Source organism: Telopea speciosissima, chromosome 2 (genome assembly GCF_018873765.1).
Source record: "Telopea speciosissima isolate NSW1024214 ecotype Mountain lineage chromosome 2, Tspe_v1, whole genome shotgun sequence".
Classification (NCBI taxonomy): Eukaryota; Viridiplantae; Streptophyta; class Magnoliopsida; order Proteales; family Proteaceae; genus Telopea; species Telopea speciosissima.
Window position 1 is genome coordinate 81,447,387 of NC_057917.1, and position 26,649 is coordinate 81,474,035.

Genomic DNA, 26,649 nt, shown 5'->3' on the forward strand with positions numbered 1-26,649 from the left:
GTGACAACTATGCTTGTTCGTTCTAATTATATTGTACTCGCAAATTTCTCATGAATAATATTTAAGTTAAGCCCCTTGTTTATTTTTCAGGTACAGCCAGAGCCAAAAGTAATGAGTGTTGGAAATGTTGGGACACAAAACAATTTGCAACAGATGGTCTGATATATTCTATTACTGATTGAACTTTCTCAGAATATTTCTGTCTGTTTCCAATTTTGTTACAATTTCAATAACAATATTTCCTAAAGTGGGGTTCACCTTCACATCTTATAGGGGAACTTGAACTCTAGGGCACCTGCATTAGGTGGTTCTTTTGTTCCTCAACAGAGCATTCAAGGGATGGTATGCCATATCCTATTTTTGACAATTACTAGTAAAAAATTCACTTTGTTTTTATTTATCTGGTCAAAATATGATTCAAATAAGAATTTTCTTAACTAATAGTTTTGTCCTTCTTGTAGGAACAACTAAATTCAAGAGCACCAACCTTTAATGGTTATGGAACTCAACGTAGTGTGCAAAGGATGGTATGATGCAGTACAATTATTTCTATAATATATTAGCAAACATATTTCATTATTTGATTAAAAAAAACTATAGTTGAAAGAGGCCCAACATGCTCTGTAGACAAACAGACTTACACCTGTTTATACATGAAGTTCGCACACATGGCAGCTGAGTTGGTATCAACAGATTTATGAGGCTATATACTGAGATCCTCTTTTTGTGCACAAACATTGGGCTAGGAGCCACTTTTTCCTGGGTAAAGGAGTTTTTTATTTTTAAAGGGTGATGTTATGGGGTACCCACTTAGATCCTCTGATTACGCACAGAACATCAAATGCCCCTGTACCAAGAGGGTGAACTGAAGTATTGAGGGGTGCATGGACATGCATGGGAAGGTTTGCCTATATATGTCAGTGTATATTGAACTGGGTCTGAAACTTGACATGTGTGTGACCAATCCAGACCTTGACCTGTCTATCCAATGTGGAATTGCCACATTATCCTGGAAGTAGGGGCATTTGTTGTCCAGTGCGATTTGGGGAAATCATCCACCTGGGTTATAGGTTTTTCCCGTATTCTTAGTAAGAAAGTTCAGGGGGTTCTTAATCTTGGTATGTGTGTGTGGGTCTGTGTTCTCCCCCCCCCCCCCCCCCTTTATTTTATTTTATTTTATTTTTTTTTTTGGGGGGGGGGGGGCAAGGGCTAAGGACATAACTGATCCAAGTGGTCCCTTGGCAGATGGATGGTCTGAATTAACCAGACTTCCTTGTGGCAAAAGGGAAATGGTTTTGCTAATTTTAAAATGGTGATTAACAGTTCAATTGGGCTTCTTGCTGTAGGGACGATTGACCTCTGTAGCACCAACCCGTGAAGGTTATTATGGCAATCAACCTAACATGCATGGGCTGGTAAGCCATAAATGATGCAACAAATATAATGTATTTTGGAAGAATTTTGTTCTGTATCTAGCTATAACACTAGTGATTGGAATTATTAGATTGGGAATTCCATGTTTTTTATGCAGGGACAGTTGAATTCAATAGCTCCAACAGGTGATAGTTACTATGGTACTCAACAGAGCATGCAGGGAATGGTACAACCTGCTCCACTATCATATTTTCAGAGAGCTTTATTATATGTTGATTTGTGCTTAGATGATGATATTTCATGAATTGAGGTTTTACACTTGTAGGGACAGCTGGACTTCAGATCACCAACTATTGACAGTTGTTATTGCATTCAAGAGAGTCTGCAGGATATGGTATTCACAATGTTTGTTGAGTCATAAACTTTTTACTGCATGGAATCCTTACAATGTATATCCACACTTTACAGGGAGAATCCAATGTGGGACCTTCACAGTTGCATGGTATGACATCAAGGCATCTACATGACAAGCACCTTTCTAACTGAAACTGTAGTTCTTCTTATGAAGGTAGTGGTTAATATTGTTTCCTAACCATCTTACTACTGCGATAGCCGTAAAATGTATGATGATAATAATACACTCATCTTTTGCAGGTTTGAGGCAGATGTCTGCTAAACTTAAAAGTGATTAAAGCAGTAGAATTCTTTTTCTTTGCTATTGATGACAAGATTACAATGAGAGCCTTCTTAGATGTGTCCCTGGGACTTTCTGCCAATTCTCTTGTAATATTGAAAGCCAAGCAAATTAGATATGAGATGAGGTCTGATCTCAGTTTGCTTTGGGTATGTAAACTTCTATTGTCGAAGTTGTTGACTTGCGTCTCTCAATGTGCATATAGTTGTGTAAATTGATTTAGATGATCCGTGAGTGTATATGCTAACAAATAATGTATGTAATGAATATGTATGCATATCCAATTTGTAGAAACTAGTTTGTATCTGTTTTATTGAATTGCCAATTTATTGGCCCAAGTAATGTTGATTGGTTTATCTCGGGAGTGATTTTTGCTTTCTTTTCCTTTTGTTAATTTTGAGTTATGTTTCCTTTTGGAGACTAGTAATGTTTGCTAACTGCCAATCGTGTATGCCCATGATCAATGCATTGTGGTGATCCCATTAGACTAGGAATTGTTGGGATGAAAAAAAAAGGTGCTACCTTTCATCAGATGTTTTCTTGGGAGTAAAGTTAATATAAAGTGATACAAGAAATATGTTAAGCTGACAACATAGATGAGGTTGGAGATGAAAGATTTCTGCGAGAAGTGAATCCATTGAGGTAAAGTATTACTTGCCCACAAAATTTTCATTATTTTAGAGAATTAATTTTGGTGTGAAATTTGTTGATATAGCTTTTAGATTCATTGTGGTCCCAGTTTTTGTTTTCATTTGACTTAATAACTGATAGGGAAAAGGTTTTCTGAGACCACCCTCTCTCTCTCTCTCTGTGTCATGAAATGACTTTGTTGCCCCCTATGTACTTTTGTTTCGTCGTCGTACCTCATTGGTGCACTTCTCTTAGCCACTTGCTCAGAAAACCCTCTCCCTACCTGAAAATTCTATTTCAGTTTGCCTGCAACAAAACTGAGACTAAATGATCTCAGAATAAATTCTTTTGGGAGGTTTGTCGCCGTCATGAACGGGTGAATGATTCCAAATCAGTGGTTTTTGTGGTGTACTGTCATCCTGGATGTTAACCAGAGACTCTTAATTTGTGATACCCACATCTTTAAGAGATTTCAATACAGGAACTCGTCCACCAATTTGTTCCAAAGAATACTGCAGTTTTCAATCATTCCATGCTTGTCTAAATAATACAGAGGAAGCTTGTGGGTTATAACTAAGAAAGAAAACCATGCCGGTTAGCTTAAAATTATTTTTTCTTATTGACATTTTTTAAGGTGTCAAATAATTTATATTTTTTTGCCCTTTCAATATAACAAAATTTTTTCTCGATGAAGGTAACTCCTGTCATTTTGTGTGTATCCAAAAATGTACAAAGATAATGTCAGTTTTTGATAATGACATATTAACAAGTCACTTTCAAATTATTTTGAAAATCGTTTTTTTACCTTGAAAAATTTTTTGGAATATAAAAGGGCAATCGGAAGCAGGTTACAAGTTTTAAATACACTTATAAAGGTGTCATTTAGATAATTCCACTAGTATGCCATTTTTTATGAGGACACTAATAATGGTGCTTTGCGTGTGTGCGCATGCATGCACATCCAGTTTACACAGACCAAGATAAGGTTATACCTGCTTGCATTTGGCATAGGGGAAGAGTTCTCTGTGGGAGAATGTGGCCCTTGTGATTGGTGTATGTTGCTAGCTTATTGAAAGTTGGCGGCCTACCCAATCCTTTCCCTATTTATAGACTCATTATTTTGAAGTCCATTGGTTTGCCCATTATGAAATTGGTTTAATTAGAGGCTCAGGTACTAAAACAAGTTTAATAACCTCCTCAGATAAAGAAACCTAGACGGCTAGACTCACTAGCAGTTTTCTTGAACACACTGCAACTTGAGAAACAAACAAGAGAGGTTGATAGAGAGTATAAATAGGGGAGAGGGCCCAGCCTGCACCCCCTAGATCATTCTGCCCATATGGCCAACCACTAGGGACTCCCCTTGTAGTTGCACTCTCCTCTTTCTCTCATTTCTCTCTTGTCTTAGCCCATAAACTCTAGTTTTCTCTCTCCTACTTTGTACTACCTATAGATTGTACTGGGAACTTGTAGTTGTGCTACGAAAAATGTGGAGGAATCTAGGCCCAAGGATTAAGTTTTCCTTCGTCTATGGAGAAGGAAAAATCCCTTTACCACTGGTGATTGTTCCTATGATTAGACTCTTATGTGATCGTTAATTCCCACATTCTATATTTCTATTGTATGGAATCGAAAATATCTTTTTCTATACTAATCAAAGGGCCAAATACGAGATTCTCTCTTTACCATTGGTGAACTGAATTCAATTCCCAAAGAAGACATTTTTCATCTCTCTCAAAAGATATTATTTCACTGTACTTTTCCTAACTCACATGTGAATTGTTATACTTCCACGGGTTTTAATCCTCTCCAATTCCCTAAAATGTGCAGTCCCCCGGCAGTTCGGTGTAGAGATTTCGACATGTGGCAGCTCGGACATCCAACAATCCGAACTCATTGTCTTCCATTTTTTTCTTTTTCTTTTTGGTGAGCTCGGCACAATTGAATATCCAAGCTGCCATGTGTCAACATCTCCACCCCGAAGTGCCACACTGCACAGTTTTAGGGAATTGGAGAGGATTATTTTCCTACTTCCACTAACATTGCCACCTGTTTTGAAGTATACTTTTAGGGAAAAGGAACTACATACCCTTGGGATGTACTTCCTTCCTACAGTCTCTCTCCTCATTAAACATATGGGGCATTTTTTTATATTCTCATAAAATATATCATTTCACTACACATTATTGGCTTGGTGTGTAAGATGTCAATATAAAAATGAGTAGATCTCTCTCCCATCTTTTAATTGATTTCCTTAAAAATAGAGTGCCAACTAAGAGCTATTTTTTCCCAATACTTTCTACCGCTTTGTCGTCAAGCATGAGTCTTTGCATTCATGAAATTACCAGTCGTCTCAAAGAGTAAATTTTGAGAGTGAAACAAACGGAAACTATTTTATACCGTTTAGTTTTCCTGTAGGGAATGTATGGCTATGTTTTGTATGTATTCTTGGAATAAATTCTGGATCTATAATGCATTTTGAAGATAGAAAAACAGCATTTTTTTTCTTGTTTCAGAATGCTTTCTAGATCTAGAATCTATTCTGAGAATGCATATTAACCACAGCCCATTTATAACTAGTTTTTAGAAATACAAGTGAAACATTTGATTCTGTGCAGAGCTCATTTTAAAGCTGTGTTTGGTATACATTTTTGGAATGCATTCTAGGTCAACTTCACATGCTTGGACCATAAAAACAATGGTTTTTATCATCTGAGAATACAACATCGACCAAGAATGCATACCAAATGCAGCCTAAGTTTCACAACCATTTCCTTTTGAATTGAATTTAAAGGTGGAAGTTGGGATTAGTTTGAACCTCAGATTGATTAGCTGACTTTATCCTTAGATTGAGAGAAACTGAGTCCCATACATATAAACCAATTTTAACTCTCTTCTCTCTCTCTCTCTCGCACGCAATTGGTGGGCCTGTAGGAACAAACTTAGGCCTGTCCAAGCACAATAAAATCTGAATTTAGCTGTCTCCAGGGAGCCCAGAACGTTCAGGGTATTGTCAGCCGTTGGGCGTGCCGCACATATCAACCGCTGGATACCCCTTGACAGCACTCTGGGCGCTGGGCTCCCTGGAGACGATCCTGATCCATAAATCCCCCCCTCTTCTTGGACCAGTTCCAATGAACATTGGCTTAGTCAACGAATATGCCAGCCACCCGGGTCTTGGTCAGACCAAGAAAAGAAGTCTCTAGTGACCGGTCTAAGAGTCAAATGAGGAAAGATAAATCAACCAACCCAGTTCAATTTTCAATCAGGTAACCTCGGCTTTGAAGTCTGAATTTTCCCGATTTTCTTCTAAGGAAGCTTCTTACACCTTAACCAGGGGTTTAAAAATCCGTAAAAACCCGAAATCGGAATCCAGATAGGTCCGGTGAGAAATTGGTCGGAATCAACCAAAACATGCCCTAACTCTAGTGTTCATACAAAGATCGGCCAGATTCTGGCCGATTCCAATCTATATCGACCAGGAGATCCAATCCTTATTCTTGAATCCCTGCCGTTACCACATTCCAATAGAACACAACTTTCTTCCAGGATTAAATTTGATCCTCAGCTAATATCCAACAATCAGAACAATATTTCTTCATTTTTTTTTCTTTAATACTTTTTTGGGCAAGCACAGTCAGTGACACGTATGAAAAAAACAACATGAACTAAAGGATTGAGTTATTCTTCACCCCAATGGTGATGTGATGGTCTGATTGAACCCTAGGTTCAACATTTAATCCCACCCCCTCTTGTATAATATCGAAACTTCCCTTCCCCAATCCAATCAAAGGGTCAGATCCTCGTGGAAACTGGGCCTGAACTAAAATCAGATTGCTTGAAGATCCAAAGCCAAGATGGATTTATATATCTTGGCTTTGATGTCCAAGCAATCTGATTTTGAACGTTCATTGCAAGCTTCTTAAGAACCACGATTGACAAATAGTGACTTTTCAATTTATTTTGAAAAGATTTAAATATTGAGGGACCAGTGACCAAGCATTAAGACCCAATATGTGATGAGTGCAGGGCACAGTTAAGTGTACAAAAGTAATCATCGTTGGGAGTTTGATGTTCAAAGAAATTAACACCAGTTATATGGTTTTTGCTCAGTAAGTGTCAATCAAATAAAATCTTTGTTTGAATATAAGGCAGCTCATCTGTACCCACTGAATCTACTATGTTATTTTAATTTTCTAATTGGTCAAACTTAATGCAGGGTTCAGAAGAATAGCTGCTGCATAAGTCTGGTCAGAAATGAAAGTTGGGTGGCATGATCATGGACGCCTAACGTAGAGGATGCATTGATCATAAAATGGAACAGCTTCCTTGATCCCTGCAGTCGGGTCGATAAAACAGTAAGGAAGTGTGGAACAACTTGGATCTTGTAATTAACAAAGGGGAAAAGTTAAAATTAACTAATATGATAAAGGTGATGATGATCATCATGATTGTTATGGCAACAACAAAGAAGAGAATACATACTTCTTTGATTCTGGATATTGGCCCAAGGTTTCCTCAAATTTAACCCAAAGCGGGCCTGTCTCCTGAAGATTAACATTCTCTGGCCTTCCAAGATAAGCATGAATAACAAACTGTGGAGTTCTTTCCCTGATTTGCAGCCACCACAATTGAAAGATTCAGAATCATCAACTCAACTGCACAAAACAAATTCAATTTTTTTTTCATTTTTAATGTTCCAGCACAAACCTCCCCCCGTATGTTGATAGCCAATCCATGTAAGCTGCACCAAAGTACATGGATGCAAAAGGATTGAAAAGATCCTCATCAGACTCGACTTTGTAAGCCTTGTAACCTATATCCCTTGGAATCAGGTGAAAGACAAAAACGTTTCAGCTGACATAAAATACAACACAATGCTCCATAAACTCTTGAAAATGCTTTGGTCAAAACTAAATAACAGAATTTAGTTCATGTAAAGTCATGCTTATATGCATATTCCTATTTGTAATGTAAAAAAAGTTCCAATATAACATCATGGACATACTTGTATAGCCATTGTGCCTTAGGATAATCAATTCCCATAATTCCAGTGCAGGATTCCGTGCCTTTCACAAATCGCATGCTACTGACCTCCGCAAGGGCAGCAAGAATTGTCTGTGTAAAGGATAAATTTCAGAGAGAACCAACAAATCTTCAGCAAGAGAACTAAAATAAATGCAAAGTTCAACAAAAAAGAGGAGATAAAAATCTTCCTTTGAAAAAAAAAAGAGAGAGAGACTTCTTGCTATAGAAAAAAGATATGATAGGACAAAGAGGAGCTAACTAGCTCAACCTGAATTTCTGAAGAACACCGAGGATTATAGGGAAAAATTTTTACAATAATTTCTTTACCTTAAGACGGAATCCTTAAGTGTTTATGTAGCCAACATGGTTTCAGAAGAACATCTAATGAGTTGCTATGAATATTCAAATTTATTGAATGGTATTACTTTCATTATTGCTATTATATGCAACAACTTTCCAAAACAGAATAACAGAGACCACAGGAATGTACCTGTGGGTCACACTTGCCTCCACATGGATTCGAAACATAGGGTCATGGTCATTTTCCCTTTAAAAAATCTGAGATCAGGTTGGGCTCGTTTCTTAGTTCATTGAATCTCTTGCTAGTTTCCTAAATGAAGTTGATTTTCTGGATCATGAATTCTTACTGCTTTTGAAATTGCACATCCCCAAAAAATAAGTGTTCAACAGATCCTTTCTTTGAGGAATTCAAGGGAGTATCAGAATCCGTACCTTATGAATAAAGCGAATTGGGTGAGAGGGTTGTGTGTGCCTGTGTTTGCTTGTGTGTCTGATATTCTCACACCCACCAACCAAAGAGAGAAGAAAAAACAGAGGGGTTGAGAATTCTTAATGCAGAAACAAAAATCCCTAACCCTAGATTTGAATTGGGGACTTCATTCTACTGTTCATTGTATAGATTAGCCTGGCTAAATAGACGCAATGATCTCTTTCTTTGATAGGCCAGTCCTTGAAATGTCAACTTAGAAAAACAAAATATTAAAGCTTATAAAAGAGGAGGAATTTCTAATCTTTTGTGACTGAAAGTAGAACTAGAATAACTCAGAGAAAGTAATTAAACTTGAAGAAATGAACAAGAAAAGTTGCAAAGTGGAATCCACCTCAAACATTCAACCATGAACTAGATGTTAACGAAAAATCTCAGAGCTGTCATTCAATAATACGTAGGGTCTTATGAGCTTACGGAACCTATATATAGGTAAAATTGAAACTATTTTGAGTCATTGAGAATTCTTAATGCAGAAACAAAAATCCCTAACCCTAGATTTGAATTGGGGACTTCATTTTACTGTTCATTGGATAGATTAGCCTGGCTGAATAGGCTCAATGATCTCTTTCTTTGATAGGCCAGTCCTTGAAATGTCAACTTAGAAAAACAAAATATTAAAGCTTATAAAAGAGGAGGAATTTCTAATCTTTTGTGACTGAAAGTAGAACTAGAATAACTCAGAGAAAGTAATTAAACTTGAAGAAATGAACAAGAAAAGTTGCAAAGTGGAATCCACCTCAAACATTCAACCATGAACTAGATGTTAACGAAAAATCTCAGAGCTGTCATTCAATAATATGTAGGGTCTTATGAGCTTACAGAACCTATATATAGGTAAAATAGAAACTAACAGCAACTCTATATAGGTACATGTACCAAGCCTAAACTTGGGTTACAAGGCATACCTGACTTATAAACTAACTCAAAGTTTCACTACATAGAAAATAGAAACTATATAGAACAAAAGAGGTACTTCTTGTAACAATAGAAACTAGAAAAAATAAAAACTAGTAAGGAACAGAGAAAAGCCTCTAGAAAGACTGAAAAAGGCCACTGCTAGGGCTGCGGAGGGCTGGTGCCCCTTATCTGCCTTTTCCTGTTAAATCAATCCCTTGTGAGAAATCTTTGCTTCTATCATGAAGCTTTGGTGATGTAGACTTGTGGAAATTCAAGGTATTTTCATCTTTTTGGGGTATAGTGACCATCATGAAGAAGGAAAAGATTAAACTGGTTCACTGTCAGACACTTAAAAACTCCAGATATTATGTTGTGCACAATGCTGGTTTGTGTTGCCAATTGGATCCACCAAGTAAAACTTAAAAACTTAGAACATTCTAGACATGAAGCAACTTCTTAAAGTGAAATTTTAATTAAAACAAATTCCCCGACATGCAACAATATTCTAGAAGAGACTATGACTAAACAGACTCCCAAACATGAAACACTCACCGTATAAGAAACTTGTTCACTAAGTCAACCAAACTCCAAGGTATAGATTTAGTAATACAAATTCCCAGACCAAGCATTAAGTTTCTTAGTTGTGAAGGACTTCTCTACCCTGTCCTTGAACTTTTGTATAATTTCTAAAAATTACCTCAAAGACCCAAAAAAAAAAAAAAAAAAAAAGGATTAAAAAACAGATTATCCTTAGCTGGTAACATCCACTTATCCATCTGTTTGTACTCAGAAGAGATTAGGGTTATATCCAAATTTAGTTTTATTCACATAACACAATACCAATGGCTGCAGAAATTCCAATTTCATATTATGCATTGTGCTGTTCCCTTTTGTATGCTTATGGTGAAAGCATAGGTGGCCAAGACAAACAAAAAGGTAAAAGCCTCACTCGATTTTGATGCTATAAAAAATGTGGATACATATCAATGGAAATGCCAAATGCAAGAAAATAAAAATCGAAAAATTTATTAAATTTCCTAACTCGGTCATTTGCACACAGTAACAGTCCATTGGCTGAAGTCCTTTTTGGCCTTCTGCTTTCCATTCCTTATTACAAGCAAAACAAGCTAAATAGGCAAGGGGCAGCCCAATAAATCTGGATTGAAGTAGCAAGAAAACAATATATGCTTCCAAAATAGAGTGAATGGTGGAACAGGATCGTTCATCCATAGAAATGCTCTAGAATTTATTTACTTACTTGGGAGACTCATGGAAACATTTAGAGATTGCAAGAAGTGAACCTATCCAGGTGAAAATCTTGAGGCCTAGGAGTTGATGAACTTAAAAGGTAGGACCGAATTCCTTGTCCACCAGGATGGACAGGCAATTGGGCTATGATCAGAATCTCAAGGAGGTAAGAACTCTGCTTCAGAGAATCTCAGACCCCACTGGAAATTCACAAGCACACTTGGCAACAGGTCCTGTGTGCAAGACTTTACCAATTTACCTATTTGAATGGTGGTCAATGGTAGTGTTAGATATGGGCCAGAATACCGTGGGGGTATTCTGGACTTTTTCCCTCTTTATTTATTTAGTTGTTTGTATGTGGTTTAGTCCCACATTGCTCATGTACATATGTTTATTCTTTTATTACTCTTATAAATAAAAGAGTGCTTGGGGTGACTCACATCATCCAAGCCTTTCCCTAATTTTAAATCTCTCTACATGGTATAAGAGCTGATTTCGAATTAGGGACCAACCCCATCGATTTTTTTTTTTTCTCCTTCTTCTCTCCTCCATCGTTTTTCCCTTCTTCCCCTCCTTGTTTCTCCTTGGTTCTCCCTTTTTCCTAAGGGCAGTACTACAAGAGGTGGTCGTATGACCTAGTTGCTGCCCCTCCCAACCTCTTTTCAGTTTTTTATGACTTAATTACTGCTCGATAGCTGCTGGACCCTCCCTGCCGCATTGAAGTCTTCAAGGTTTTTTCTGGAGATCAGCCCCTACCATTATTAAAGGCTGTTCTTCACTTATTGAGGTTTCTTCAGCACCTTTTTCAGCACCTATTCAGCATCTCTTCTCCTTCATTGAAGACCTCCACTCCCAATCGATCTCCATCTTCAGGGTTTTGGAAAAAACCCTGACAATTGTTGACTTTGGGTGTGGGGCTGCTTGTTGCTGCTGCACTTTGGTTCTTCTTCTGCCAGGCTGATTCTATAATTACCAGGAGACACTCGGCTGCAATTTTTGGGCTTCTACAATCCAGTTTTGAAGACCTCTCTGAGATCGATACACACTTACAGGGTTTTTTCAAAACCCTGACATCTATCGATCTTGGGGCTGCTGCTGCCCATTGGACCTGAGTTTCTACAGGTTGTTTTCTTCATTATAAAGCACCAATCGACTTCAGTTGCAGCCTTTTATCGGCAGTTCTGTGCCTCACTTGTCCCTTTATCGATTTCCATAATTCAGGGTTTTCTTCAAAACCCAGACACTATCGATATAGAGGTCTCCTTGTGCTGCTGGTTCTGTTTTTTGGAGAGGTGATTCAGCCTTTATTTTGAAGTTAATATTGGACTTATTTGCTGCCAAGTATGGGTGATTCGATCAATTCTTCAGCTACTTCAGATCAGTCACTCAATGATGGTCACAAGACAGAGTACCACAACTTCCCACCAAATCCTATTAAACTTGATGGCTCGAATTATCTTCTCTGGTCCAGATCTGCCTCGTTTGCCATTGCAGGCCGTGGTCTCACCAGTCATATTAATGGCACTTGTGTTATGCCTACTGAACAAGGGCCTGCTCAGGAAAAGTGGCTTGCCAATAATGGTGTTCTGATGTCTTATCTGATAGGCTCTATGACTTCTGATCTACAGCATAACTTTCTTCTTCTGGACACTGCCTCCCAGATTTGGGCCGCCTGCAAGGAAACATATGGGCAGCTTGGCAATGATGCCCAAGTATATGAACTCCGGAAGAAGGTCCTTCACACCACTCAGGGTGAACTTTCAGTATCCAAATACTATGCTACTCTCCGTAGTCTGTGGCAACAGTTGGACCATTTCTCAGACTTTCACCCTACTTCAGTGGCTGATATTACTTCCTATAAGAAGCACGTGGACAAGATCAGAGTATATGATTTTTTGGCTGGTTTGAATGTGGAGTATGATCAGATCCGTGTTCAGGTGTTGGGCCATAAGCCGTTTCCCACACTTGAACAATCATATGCATTGGTGTCTTCTGAGGAGAACCGGAGGGCTGCTATGTTGCACCCTCCTATTACAGACAGATCAGCTCTCAAGGCTGCTGCCCCGACCACTTCTGCTCCTAGTGGCCCTGTTGCTCTTGGTGATTCTGCTACAGCGACTGTTGTTTGTGAGCACTGTCACAAACCCTATCACACCAAAGAGAAGTGCTGGAAACTTCATGGTAAACCAGCTGATTTTGAAGCTAAAAGGGCTGCCAAGAACAAGAATAAGCTAAAGACCAAGGCCCATCAGACTGAGACTGTTACTGCAGCCCCTGCTACTGACCCTGGTCTATCCCAGGATGATCTACAGGCACTCCTACGTATGCTAAGGTCTTCCGTTGCTGCTGCCTCTACTACATCAGCTACTGCCAATTCATTTGCTCCTTCAGGTTCACACTTTGCCCGGTCAGGTATTCCATTTGGAGGTCATTGTGCTTCTGTAGCTTCCCATCCTTGGATTATAGATTCTGGAGCTACAGATCATATGACTGGTTCCTCTAGTTTGTTTCACAGATATTCTCCCACTTCTGGGAAAGACAAGGTCAAAGTGGCTGATGGTTCTCTTTCTTCCATATCTGGAAAGGGAATCATCAACTGCACTTCCTCTCTTCCTTTGACTTCTGTTTTTCACATTCCTAATTTTACTACTAACCTTCTTTCCATTAGTAGTATTACTCGTGATCTTAACTGTAAAGTCACTTTTTTTCCTTCTCATTGTGTGTTTCAAGATCTAGAGTCTGGGAAGACGATTGGATTGGGTAAAGTGCATGGTGGGCTGTATCTGCTTGATGACGGTCGCTTCTCTCCACCACCATTACATTCTCCGCCACACCAGAACTCCATGGTCTCTTCTGAACTCTACCAGTAGCACTCTAGGTTAGGTCACTCCCCTTTAGGAATTTTAGCTCATTTATTTCCTAATTTGGTCACGCTTCGTACTAGGGATGACTTTTTTTGTGAGGCTTGTGTTCTGGCCAAACAAACACGTTCAAATTATCCCATTTCAAATAAAAGGAGTTCTTTTTGTTTTAATTTGGTGCATTCTGATGTTTGGGGCCCCAGTCGTAAACCATCTATTTCTGGCCGTCGTTGGTTTGTCTCTTTCATTGATTGTCATTCTAGGCATACTTGGGTATATCTTCTCCACACAAAAAATCAAGTTTTTTCATGTTTTCAACATTTTCATAAAATGGTCCAAACTCAGTTCCAGGCTACTCTCAAAGTATTGAGAAGTGATAATGGAACAGAGTATACAGAATCCCAATTTCAAAATTATTTAGCTGATCGCTGACATCCTTCATCAAACTAGTTGTGTTGATACCCCTGCCCAGAATGGTGTGGCCGAAAGGAAAAATCGCCACTTGTTAGAGATGGCCAGGGCTTTGATGTTTGCAAGGAATGTCCCATCTCAATATTGGGGGGATGCGGTTCTCACTGCGGCCTATCTCATCAATAGGCTGCCTTCTAGGGTTCTTGACTCTCGTAGCCCCTCTAATATTTTAATTGGGAATTCCTCCTTTATTGTGCCTCCCAAGTTGTTTGGTTGTGTCTGTTATGCTAGGGATACTCGATCTCCTGGCAAACTTGAACCTCGGGGCCTCCGTTGTATTTTCTTGGGTTATTCTCCGACCCAGAAAGGTTATAAGTGTTACCATCCCCCTTCCCGCCGTACCATGGTTAGTATGGATGTTATTTTCCATGAGTCCCTTTCTTACTATTCTTCGCCACATCTTCAAGGGGAGAGTTCTAGTGAAGATGTACCTTTTGAGATTCCTCTACCAGAGGTTCCTCAGGCTGCTGTCCAGCCTTCTTTACCACCACCCACGGCTGCTGCCCAGCCTACTTTGGATGGTCTGGCCGTTCCTCCCTCACCTAATGGGAATCCTTTACAGGGGGAGACCATAGAAAATAGTGTTGTTAATGTTCCTATCCAGGGGGAGCTAACTCCGGTCCAGAGAACTATTGGTGAATTTCAGAAGAGAATTGACAACTCCAACATCATCACCTATACAAGGGGCAGATCCAACAGAGGGCAGCTACAATCCACTTTAGCACCAGTACCCATCCAATTGTCGGCTCCAGACCCGGATCTTTCATCTCTTGGTAACCCCTCTTCTTCCGACCTACCTATTGCTCATCGCAAAGGTACTAGGACTTGCACTTTACATCCCATATCTCGCTTTGTTTCTTATAGCTCTCTTTCTCCATCTTTTTGTGCTTTTGTATCTTCTCTTTCTTCTGTCTCTGTTCCTAAAAATTGGCAGGAAGCATATACAGATGGAAAGTGGAAGGCTGCAATGTTGGAAGAAATGAGAGCACTACACAAAAATTATACGTGGGATCTTGTGGCTCTTCCTCCAGGGAAAAAACCAGTGGGATGTAAATGGGTCTTTGTGGTCAAACAGAAGGCTGATGGTTCAGTGGATCGGTATAAGGCACGTCTGGTTGCAAAGGGGTTCACTCAGACTTATGGAGTTGACTATCAGGAGACCTTTGCATCAGTGGCAAAACTCAACACTATCAGGGTATTATTATCTTGTACTGTAAATCTTGGGTGGGATCTTCAGCAGTTAGATGTAAAGAATGCCTTCCTCCATGGGGAGCTTAAGGAGGAGGTATATATGGACATTCCACCAGGCTTCTCTGATGACAGGACTAAGGGCAGGGTCTGTAAGCTAAAACGTGCTCTCTATGGGATAAAGCAGTCACCTAGAGCCTGGTTTGGCAGATTTCATAGGGCTATGATTTCAGCAGTGTAGAAATAAGTGAATGGCTTAATAATGATAGCCCTCCACGATATGTATTTATAATAGAAGAAAGGTTGACACCTATTACAAATATAACTCTAATTCTAACTAGTTAAATAGAGCTAGAATAGAACTAGGAAAGGGAAAATAACTAAAATAGAAATAACACCCCATGGGTCGATCTTATATCATGGATCGACCCCTGTCACATGTAATACCCAAATACCCATATTCCAACACTCCCCCTCAAGTTGGTGCATAGATATCAGTCATGCCCAACTTGCACACTAGAGGTTGAAAAACTTTTCCACTTAAGCCTTTGGTGAACACATCAGCCAACTGTTCCCCAGATTGCACATAAGGAACACAAACCGTCCCATTATCCAGATTCTCCTTGATAAAATGACGATCAATTTCAATATGTTTCGTCCTATCATGTTGCACTGGATTATGGGCAATGCTTATTGTTGATTTACTGTCGCAGTAGAGTCGCATAGGCAGAGTAATAGGACTACTCAAATCTTGTAACAAAGTCTTGAGCCACAATAGTTTACAAATACCAAGAGCCATAGCTCTAAATTCAGCCTCTACATTAGAACGGGCCACCACTGTTTGCTTCTTGCTGCGCTATGTAACACAATGTCCACCCACAAATGTACAGTAACCTGTGGTGGATTTTCGATCATGGGAGCCAGCCCAATCTGAGTCAGTATAGGCCTCAATGTGTAGATGATCATGACGAGAGAATAATACTCCTTTACCAGGAGCCGATTTCAAGTATCTCAAAATCCTGAATACTGCTTCCAGATGATTAGACCGGGGATCATGCATAAATTGACTGATAAGACTCACAGCATAGGCAATATCAGGCCTAATGTGAGATAAATAAATTAGTCGCCCAACTAGCCTCTGATATCTCCCTTTGTCCACTGGTTCACCATCAGTGTCTCGGAAACGAGCATTTGCCTCAATAGGAGTATCCACAGGAGATCAGCCTAACATGTCAGTTTCAGAAAGAAGATCTAGAGTATACTTGCGTTGAGATAAGAACAGCCCTTGAGAAGAATGGGCCACTTCAATCCCTAGAAAATAGCGAAGTATGCCTAGATCCTTAATCTCAAATTCCTTGGCCAAATAATTCTTCAACTTGAAAATTTCAGCAAGGTTATTTCCAGTTACAATTATATCATCGACATATACTATGAGGAGAGTAATAATGCTGCCCGATGTCTTGATAAATAAAGTGTGATCTGCATTGCTTTGTTTATAACCAAATGTCAATATCGTTGTCTGAAAATGACCAAACCATGCACGTGGTGATTGTTTCAGACCATACAATGCACGCTTAAGTTTACAAACCTTGCCATGAGTTGCAGCAAATGAGAACCCAGAAGGGACATCCATATATACCTCTTCCTCTAATTCACCATGGAGGAAGGCATTTTTAACATCAAGCTGTTGTAGACTCCATCCTAAGTTCACAACATAAGAGAGAATTACCCTGATAGTATTCATTTTGGCAATAGGTGCAAAAGTCTCCAAATAATCTATCCCATATGTCTGAGTAAATCCGCAAGCAACCAGCCTTGCTTTAAAACGATCAACAGTTCCATAAGCTTTTTGTTTAATTACATAGACCCACTTGCAGCCAACAGTCTTCTTTGTGGTGGAAGTGTGACAAGATCCCATGTACCACTCTTCTTTACAGCTAGCATTTCTTCGATCATGGCCTCCTTCCACCTAGTATCTGCAAATGCCTCCTGCCAAGTCTGTGGTATGGAAACAAAGGATAAAGAGGAAACAAAAGCATGAAATGATGGGGATAAAGATTTATACGAACCAACCTGTGATATTGGATGTTGCGTACAAGACCTTTTTCCCTTTCTAAGAGCAATGCGTAGATCAAGTGATGGATCAGAAGTAATAGGAGAAGTAGCAGCATCTAAAGGATTAGAAATATTACCAGAGCAGGTGTCATTCGATCCTGGGTCAGAGGACAACTCTTGGTCTGGTAATGCTGCAATGGTGGGCTGTTGTTGCCCTTTTTTCTTTCGATAATACTACTGTGTGAAATCTATCACCGGCTGTACCTGCTGCTCCCCTTGAACATCATTATCTAAAGGTATATGATAGTCATCAATAGGTTCATGTAGAGGAGGAACGGGAATCGGCACTTCTTCTAGAGTAGGAATGGACTCCTCTTGAAGAGGTGCCGAAGATGGAAAGAAAGCCACGGCCTCATGAAAAACGACATCCATGGAAACAAAAACACGACGAGATGTAGGATGATAACATTTATACCCCTTTTGGGTGGGAGAATAACCAATGAAAATACAGCGGAGACCGCGGGGATCAAGTTTGCCATGGGCATAGTGGTTTCGAACAAAACAAGCACACCCAAAAATTTTGGGAGGAATAATATAAGAAGAAGACCCCTTCAAAAGATCAAGAGGAGATTTATAGTCAAGTACCCGAGAGGGCATCCTATTGATAAGATAAGCAGCTGTTAAAATAGCCTTTCCCCAGAAATGAGAAGGAACATGCATTTCAAACATAATAGAGCAAGCTACATTAAGAAGATGTCTATTTTTGCGTTCAGCCACTCCATTTTGGGGTGGAGTGTCAATGCAACTGGTTTGATGAATAATACCCTGAGTAGCAAGAAATAATTGAAAGGCTCCATCTAAATATTCACGACCATTGTCACTCCTAAGAGTTTGAATGGTAGCTTGAAATTGAGTTTGAACCATGCTATAAAAGACTTTAAAACAGGAAAAAACTTCACTCTTGTGTCGCATGAAGTAAACCCAAGTGGTGCGTGTGTGGCAATCAATAAAGGTGACAAACCGCTTAAAGCCAGAAATAGAAGAGGTACGTGAGGGACCCCAGACATCAGAATGAATCATAGAAAAAGGCTTAGAACATCTTTTATTTGAACTAGAATAAAGAACGAGTTTGTTTTGCAAAAACACAAGCCTCACATAATAAAGAGTGAGGGTTACAATGCTGAAATAAAACAGAAAAATCTTAGTTAAGGTTCCTAAAGGTGGATGGCCCATCGACGATGCCATCGGTGCATTCAGATAAATGATGTTCGCGAAGTAGTAAGAGCCTGGCAGACTTAGTAATGACATTAGAGATAAGATCATCGTCAAGCAGTAGAGACCACCACGCATTTTACCAGCCCAATCGTTCTCCCTGTCCCCAAGTCCTGAAAGACACAATGTGAAGGATAAAAAATAGCTTTGCAATTGAGATCAGATGTCAAACTACTGATAGAAAGCAAATTAGAAGTTAACTTAGGAACATGTAAAACAGAGGACAAAGATAAAGAAGGAGAACAATGGATGGCTCCCTTCCCTGAGACAGAGGAAAGAGAACCATCGGCTATTTTAATTTTATCTTTGCCTGAACAGGGAGAATAACGAAAAAATAAATTGGATAGACCAGTCATGTGGTCAGTGGCTCCGGAATCGATTATCCAAGGATGAGATAATGCCGAAGCATAATGACCAGCAAAAGAAATACCTGGTTTGGAGAAAACAAGGTTCGATTCAGAAGAGGGAACCACAGTCGAGGTAGAGGCAGGTGCAGATGAAGAGGCGAAGGTAGTCATCATATGACGAAAGGCAACAAGTTCCTCTGCAGAAAGTGTGGTAGTAGGGGCTGTTTCAGTAGCTTCAGAAAGATGGGCTTGTGTGCCACCACGACCACGGCCACGGCCTCAACCACAACCACCACTACGACCATCAGAAGAGTCAAATGGCCGACCATGTAACTTCCAGCAAAAATCCACAGTATGTCGTTCCTTTCCACAATGAGTACATTTAAGAGGTTCCTTCTCAAACGAGGAACGTGTGCTAGTACTAGAAGAGCTACCTCTAGAAGAAATTAAAGCAGATCTCTCTGGCTGTGTAGTTGGTAACATGGTGGAATGACGAGTATCTTCCAATTGTATCATAGAGTAGGCTTGCTCCAAAGTGGGAAAAGGTGAACGACTCAGAACTTGAGACCGAAGCTGATCATATTCCACATTAAGGCCAATCAAGAAAGTGTATACTCTGAATTTATCCTCCCTAAGCTGAAATTTGGTAATATCAGAAGGACAATCAAGCTGAAAGTTATCATAATAGTCAAGCTCTTGCCACAGGCTACGGAGTTCACAGTAGTATTCAGCTAAAGTAAGTTCACCCTGTTTGGTTGCATGGATTTTTCGTTGAATATCATAAATTTGTGCATCATTCCCTACTTGGGAATACCTTTAGCAGCTTTCCAAATTTTTGCAGCTGAATCAAGTAGTGTATAGCCACGGGCAATGGATGGAGTCATTGCACTGAGAAGAAAAGCCATAACAAGAGAGTTGCTGGAACTCCACTTGTCTTGTAATGTACTAGCTTCACTTGGTTTGACAGTGGTACCATATATATATCCCTTATAGCCCCTTGAATCAATAGAAAGAAACATTTGTGTAGACCAAAGTAAATAATTAGTGCCATTGAGCTTTATCGGGCTGACTGGAAAAGAGGGATAATCATGATGGGTCCCTTGTGTAGAAGATTGGCCAGTGTTGGTGGTAGCAGTGGATGCAGCTGAATCAGGCATACCGATAGAACTTCAGTAACCGAGAAGTGCAGGAAATTGCAGAATATTCTGCAATAGGTAAATAGGCAGCAGTTCTTCAAAATAAACTCTGCAGGTTGTATACATAAACAACTACAGTGTGGTTAAACAAAGAGAAGCTGCAGATCTGTATACAAAAAAAAAATTTGCAGGTCTTCAAAAAAATACTGCACTCTTGCAAAAAAATCTGCAGATCTTCAACAAAAAGCTGCTGCAGGTCTTCAAAAAATTGCAGGTCTTCAATAAAAAACTGCTGCATGTGTTTTAAAACAACTGCAGGTCTTCAAAAAAAGAGAAAAGGAGTCTGCAGATCTTCGCATAATATGGATTTGCAGGTCTCGAGAAAAAAATCTGCAGGTCTCAAGAAAAAAAATTTCAGGTCTTAAAACATCTGCAGGTCTTCTAAATAAAATTCTGCAGTGCTTCAATCTTCAAATATGGAGAAAAAATACTGTAGGTCTTCAAGAGAAATAAATCTACAGGTCTTCAATCTTCGAGAAAAATAAATCTGCAGGTCTTCTAAAATAAAATCTGCAATTCTTCAATCTTCAAACATGGATCTCACTGTGCATGGAGATCATAAAATAGGATAAAGTAAAGGAGGTAAACTCTAGGGCAAGTACTAGATCATATTTAGATCACCTCAAAGTATTGCCCCCATGAAATAATGGAAACGAGAGAAGGGAAGAGAGATGGATGGTCTCGGTTGATTTAGGGTTTTAGGGTAATGGGTTAGTTGATCTAGGAGAGATCAATTGTGGAGGGAGACGATGGAGGAGAGCAGAATTAATTTCTCAGATATCGAGTTTAGGCTCTGATACCATGTAGAAATAAGTAAATGGCTTAATAATGATAGCCCTCCACGATATGTATTTATAATAGAAGAAAGGTTGACACCTATTACAAATATAACTCTAATTCTAACTAGTTAAATAGAGCTAGAATAGAACTAGGAAAGGGAAAATAACTAAAATAGAAATAACACCCCATGGGTCGATCTTATATCATGGATCGACCCATGTCACACGTAATACCCAAATACCCATATTCCAACAAGCAGGTTATAAGCAGAGCAATGCTGATCACACTTTGTTCATCAGACGAGTTGGTGACAAGGTTACTTTTCTCATAGTCAATGTAGATGATATCGTGGTGACTGGTAATGATGGTGCTGCTATCAGGGATTTGAAGCTTCTCCTTGACCGTGAGTTTGAGGTCAAGATTTAGGCCCTCTCAAATATTTTCTAGGGACAGAAGTTGCTCGCTCTTCAAAGGGCATCTTTCTTTTTCAAAGAAAATATATCCTTGATCTATTGACTGAAACAGGGCTGCTAGGTTGTCATCCTTCAGATACTCCTATAGATGCTACCACAAAACTTAAGGAGAAAGAGGGTAAACCTGTTGACAAGGGTGGTTATCAGCGGTTAGTGGGCAAACTAATCTACCTTTCCCACACAAGACCTGACATAGCAGTTGCTGTAAGTATGGTGAGCCAGTTCATGCATGATCCCTATTCCTCTCATATGGATGCAATCCGTCGTATTTTGAGGTATTTGAAGTCTGCTGCAGGAGAGGGAATCCTCTTATCTCCCAATGGTCACCTCAAGATTGAAGCTTATACTGATGCCGATTGGGCTAGTTCTCCTGACAAGAAATCTATCTCTGGCTATTGTTCCTTTGTGGGTGGGAACCTTGTCACATGGTGTAGCAAAAAGCAAAATGTTGTGGCAAGGTCTAGTGCTGAAGCCGAGTTTCATGCGATGGCCCAAGGCATTTGTGAACTTCGATGACTTAAAGGATTATTGCAGGATATTGGTGTCGCTGTCCATCTTCCCATGATGCTTTATTGTGACAATAAAGCTACCATCAGCATTGCTCATAATCCTGTCCAGCATGATCGCACTAAGCATGTAGAGGTTGACCGACATTTCATTAAAGAAAAGCTTGAAGCCGGCCTCATTTATGTTCCCTTTGTGAAGACTACTGATCAACTTGTTGATGTGTTCACTAAAGGACTGATTAGCAAGCTGTTTCATCCTATCTTAGTCAAGTTGGGCATGCATCATATATATGTTCCAACTTTAGGGGGAGTGTTAGATATGGGCCAGAATACCGTGGGGGTATTCTGAACTTTTTTCCTCTTTATTTATTTAGTTGTTTGTATGTGGTTTAGTCCCACATTGCTCATGTACATATGTTTATTCTTTTATTACTCTTATAAACAAAAGAGTGCTTGGGGTGACTCAAATCATCCAAGCCTTTCCCTAATTTTAAATCTCTCTACAGGTAGGCATTCTGATCTTCCAGTTCACACAATCCAAATGATCCAAGTTTCCAACTAAATAGTTTGTTGATCAAGCCAATAATTTCTAAAGGAAACTTTAAAAAGAAAGAAAAAGAAAAAGACAAGAAGAGAAGAAATGGTTCAAAGGCTGGTTTGTATTTCTTTCAAGGCATGGCAGAGCCGCAGAGGTCCTTCCAAACCATTCAATAGCATCATGTATCTCAGGATGAAATTTTAAAACATTATAGTGCAGGTTTCAGAATAAAAGAAAAAAAAGAATATGAGACAAAACAAGGCTGAGAGACTTACTTTGAAGGAGCAAATGCTCAAAGGAAAAAAAAAAGAAGGAAAATTTAATTTAAGTGAGATAATTACAAGGCTGTCAGGCAACAGCTAAGAAATTATTTTGTTTTCTTTTCCTGATTCCCAGTATTGGTCACTAGCTGGATTTACTTAATGAGTGGGTAGGTGGGAGAGTTGGGAGATGGGGTAGCACTACTAGCTCATGTAGAAGGGACCCCTTACCCAACAACTAGTGGAATTTGATCCTAGTCAAGGATATCAGCAACCATTGCCTTTACCACGAGGGTGAGCTGGCACCTTCAAGAAAAGCAATGGAGGTGCATAAAAATGTTAGAAGTTATGTAATAGGGGTAGTTTAGGAACTAGTTATATTACTAGTTGCCTTATTATGTAATTCTATTTTTTCTTCTTTATTTCCCTTTTACCTCCCTAGGGAGGTGGATGTAATTCTCTATTACTTATGATTGAATGAATATAGGGTGTATGGGGAAGTCTCTCCATCACAATCGATTACAACGAAATATTCTCTTCTCTCTTCTCTCTTCTCTTGCTATCTTCTTCCTCCTCCAACTTCTTCCTTCTCTCTTCTTACCTCTTAAACCTAAAATCTAACTTGGTATTAGAGAAGGCTCAAGGTTTGAGAGTCGTGTTCAGTCCCTGTTTTCATTCTTTCTCTTCTCTTTGAAATCCTTTGTCTCTAAGGATTCCAAAGAGGAGATTTCTGTGTACAGCTTTGCTTAAAGAGTATGGAATAGGCTTATTTTAGCCTCTTTTGATGATTGAAGGATATACCTGAGCTATTTTGAAGCTCTCTTGATAGTTTGGATCTCATACAAAGGCTGCTACAAGTTCCACCAAGTTCAAGTTCAGGTTGCAGCTGCTGCTCTTCTCGGATTCCTTTTGTGTCTTGGTCTGGCTTATTTGGATCGCCCAAGGACACTTATGAGAGTTGTTATGATCTCCTTTGCTGATTGTAGAAGCCATATGAGTAGATAGAGTTCTTGTGTGGGATCCTCTGTTCTGCCCAGGTAAACCCGAGAGTGTTTACTTCTTTTTTCTTGCTTCAAGCTGCAGTTTGATGCTCCCTTGGTTGAGGGATGTGTAAGCATAGCCTTTGTGAGGCTGTTTTACTTGTTTGAAGTTATTACTACACCTTGCAAGACTTTGTGAGGCCTCTTCTTAGGGACTGCCTGCTGGACTGCTGTTGTTATGCACTAGAAGTGCTTGATTTAAGTCCTCTTAGAGATTTGCTGCTAGGACTGCTTCGGCAGTGTGCTATCCTAGACTGCTTATTGGATTTTTTTTGCTTGTTTGGGTTGAGTGTGTACTCCCCACTTGTCTTTGGTGTTCTTGTTTATTGTCTTTGGTAAAGAATGGCTGCTTCAGATGCATCTGTGCTTGGTACTGCTGATTCACAACCCCCTACTGTTGTCCCTCAGTTGGCTTATGAGAGTACTCACCAATAGATTTCTTTTGTGAAGCTTGATGGTACTAATTACCTAGATTGGTCATATTCTGTGAGACTTTTTCTTAGGAGTAAGGGAAAACTTGGATATATCACAGGTGCTATCAAGGCTCCCACAGCTGGTTCACCTACTTTTGATAAATGGGAGACTGAAAATTCTACAGTTATGACATGGTTGATCTTCTCCAAGAAGGCCGAGATTGGGAGAAGGTTTATAAGGAAGGAAACAGCCAAAGCTATTTGGGATAGTGTCTCTGTGGCCTTTGACAGAGTAGGTGACACTGCTAAGGTCTATCAGCTCCATCAAAGAATCCACTCATTGAAACAGGGTGACAGCACTATTTCTGAGTACTACAGTGCGTTCCTTAGTCTTGTGGAAGAGTATGATCACTACAGAGACCTTCATTTGACCAACCCAGAGGATGAAGCCAAGGTGTATCTGACTCTTGAAAAAAAGCTTGTCTTCTCTTTGCTTGGTGGTCTGAACTCTGACTATGAGCCAGTTAGACTCCAGCTGTTAGGCCGGTCTCCCCTTCCCTCTCTTAGTGAAGTCTATAGTTACTTACAGAGTGAAGAGACCAGGCGACTTATTATGGCACCACCACCAGCATCATCTGAGAAGTCAGCCCTCAATTCTAGTTCTGTTCGAGACACCTGTGGAGGTGGTGGAGGCCCAGGGCCTAACCGTGAGGAAGCTAGTACTGTGGAGACAGTTGGTGCCAGTGGAGTTGGGCGAGACAGATTTAAATGTGATCATTGTGGACGCACTGGACACACCAAGGATAGGTGTTGGTCTCTCCATGGTCGTCCTCCTAGTATGTGTGGCCATAGAAGGGGAGCTCGAGCTCATTCCGCAGCGGCGACTGATGCTGATGCCCCACAGGATGACTCCACCTTTATGGATGCAGCGGTTCGCAGGGTTATGTCATAGTTGAGCACATCTTCTACCTCTAGTATGGCTGGATCCTCATCATCCTCAGCTTTGCAGGTCTCCACCTCAGCTTCCACTGCTGCCCAGTCTTGGGTCATTGACTCGGGTACCACGAACTACATGACCGGTACGTCTCATTATTATGATTCCTATACCATTTGCTCTGGTAAGGACAAGGTTAGGGTAGCTAATGGCTCCCTTTCCTCCATATCTGGTAAGGGTAATATCCCTGTGACATCATCTATTTCCCTCTCTTCTTTTCTTCATGTCCCTAACCTTACACTGAATCTTTTATCTGAGTCATTTGACTAAATCTCTCAACTGTTGTGTCACCTTTTTTCCTTCTCACTGTCTTTTTCAGGATTTGGTGACGAAGAGGATTATTGGTAATGGACGTGAGGAACAAGGCCTCTACTTTTTTTATCCGCTTTTGCCCACAGTTCATTCCTATGTGTGTGGTCGAAATGATAGTAGTTCTGTGGATTCTGTTATGTTATGGCATCGCCGTCTTGGCCATCCATCTTTTGTAGTAATGAGGAAACAATTGCCTCACTTATTTTCATCTATTGCCTCTTCTCATGTTTTTCAATGTGAACCATCTATGTTTACCAAACATTGTCGGTCTTCATATCCTTATCATGGTAATAGAACTGTTGCTCCTTTTCATATTGTGCATACTGATGTTTGGGGTCCTTCCCCTACTACTTCTTTATTTGGCTTTTGTTACTTTGTGTCATTTGTTGATGATTTTTCCCGTACCACATGGACTGTACTTTTGAAGCATAAGAGTGATGTTTGAGATGCCTTTCAGAATTTTTACCAAATGATCCTTACTCAATTTGAGACCCGCATCAAAATTGTGCGATCTGATAAAGGGGGAGAGTACATGTTTGGTGGTATTCAAACCTTCTTTACTACTCATGGCATTATCCATCAGCTAGCGTGTGTTGACACGCCCCAACAAAATGGGGTTGCTGAGACGAAAAATCACCATCTTCTAGAGGTCACCCGTAGTCTATTGTTTGGCATGCATGTCCCCAAGACCTTCTGGTCCGCTGCTCTTCTCACTGCCTCCTTTCTCATCAATCGTATGCCTACCAAGCTTCTTAATTTCAAATCTCCCTTAGACATCTTATCTCCCAAGGCTTCTGCTTTTTCTCTTCCTCCTCGAGTCTTTGGCTGTGTTTGTTATGTGCATGTTAACAAATCTGCTCGCACTAAACTTGACCCCAAAGCTCTCAAGTGTCTCTTCCTTGGGTACTCTTCTACTACCAAGGGGTACAAGTGTTATCATCCTTCTTCCCGCCGATGTCTCATTTCCAAGGATGTTACTTTTCTTGAATCAGTCCCCTTCTTTGTCCCTTCTCAGCATCCTCTTCAGGGGGAGAATTGTAGGAGTGAACAGGCTACTGAGGATTTCTTCCTTTCTCCTCTACCTACATCTCCTTTTATGCTTGACATTGGAAAACACAGGATTGTAGATGTGGTTGAGGTTGATGATCAACCAGGGGGGGAATACAGATTTGGTTGTTGAAAGTGGTTCTGATAAGGAGAAGGATTACCACATTACATACAAAAAAGGTGAAGGCTTGCATAATACAAGAAAGAAGACCTACCAAGAGTCCTCTTCAGATCC

The 26,649-nt window shown here is 39.9% G+C and overlaps 2 protein-coding genes across 9 annotated transcripts in view; one reads left to right on the top strand and one right to left on the bottom strand.

Moving 5' to 3' along the window:
* LOC122649620 (protein FAR-RED IMPAIRED RESPONSE 1) overlaps positions 1–19,009 on the top strand; it is a 31,473-nt gene extending 12,464 nt beyond the window's left edge. For 2 of the 6 annotated variants that reach the window (XM_043842850.1, XM_043842845.1), the window contains exons 3-10: positions 91–156; positions 274–342; positions 462–527; positions 1,347–1,415; positions 1,532–1,600; positions 1,700–1,768; positions 1,843–1,948; positions 2,036–2,424. In XM_043842850.1, the coding sequence (XP_043698785.1) occupies positions 91–156; positions 274–342; positions 462–527; positions 1,347–1,415; positions 1,532–1,600; positions 1,700–1,768; positions 1,843–1,920 (486 nt within the window). In that variant the 3' untranslated portion in view covers positions 1,921–1,948; positions 2,036–2,424. Of the gene's footprint in view, positions 1–90; positions 157–273; positions 343–461; positions 528–1,346; positions 1,416–1,531; positions 1,601–1,699; positions 1,769–1,842; positions 1,949–2,035; positions 2,425–18,998 lie in introns of those variants that run through there. The other 4 variants (XM_043842847.1, XM_043842846.1, XM_043842849.1 and 1 more) reach the window with 4 other exon arrangements.
* Positions 6,694–26,649, bottom strand: part of LOC122649621 — a 30,668-nt gene continuing 10,712 nt past the window's right edge. For all 3 annotated transcript variants that reach the window (XM_043842851.1, XM_043842853.1, XM_043842852.1), the window contains exons 11-15: positions 7,707–7,816; positions 7,409–7,522; positions 7,184–7,309; positions 6,908–7,034; positions 6,694–6,836 (exon numbers count right to left, since the gene is read on the bottom strand). In XM_043842851.1, the coding sequence (XP_043698786.1) occupies positions 7,007–7,034; positions 7,184–7,309; positions 7,409–7,522; positions 7,707–7,816 (378 nt within the window). In that variant the 3' untranslated portion in view covers positions 6,694–6,836; positions 6,908–7,006. The remainder of the gene's footprint in view (positions 6,837–6,907; positions 7,035–7,183; positions 7,310–7,408; positions 7,523–7,706; positions 7,817–26,649) is intronic.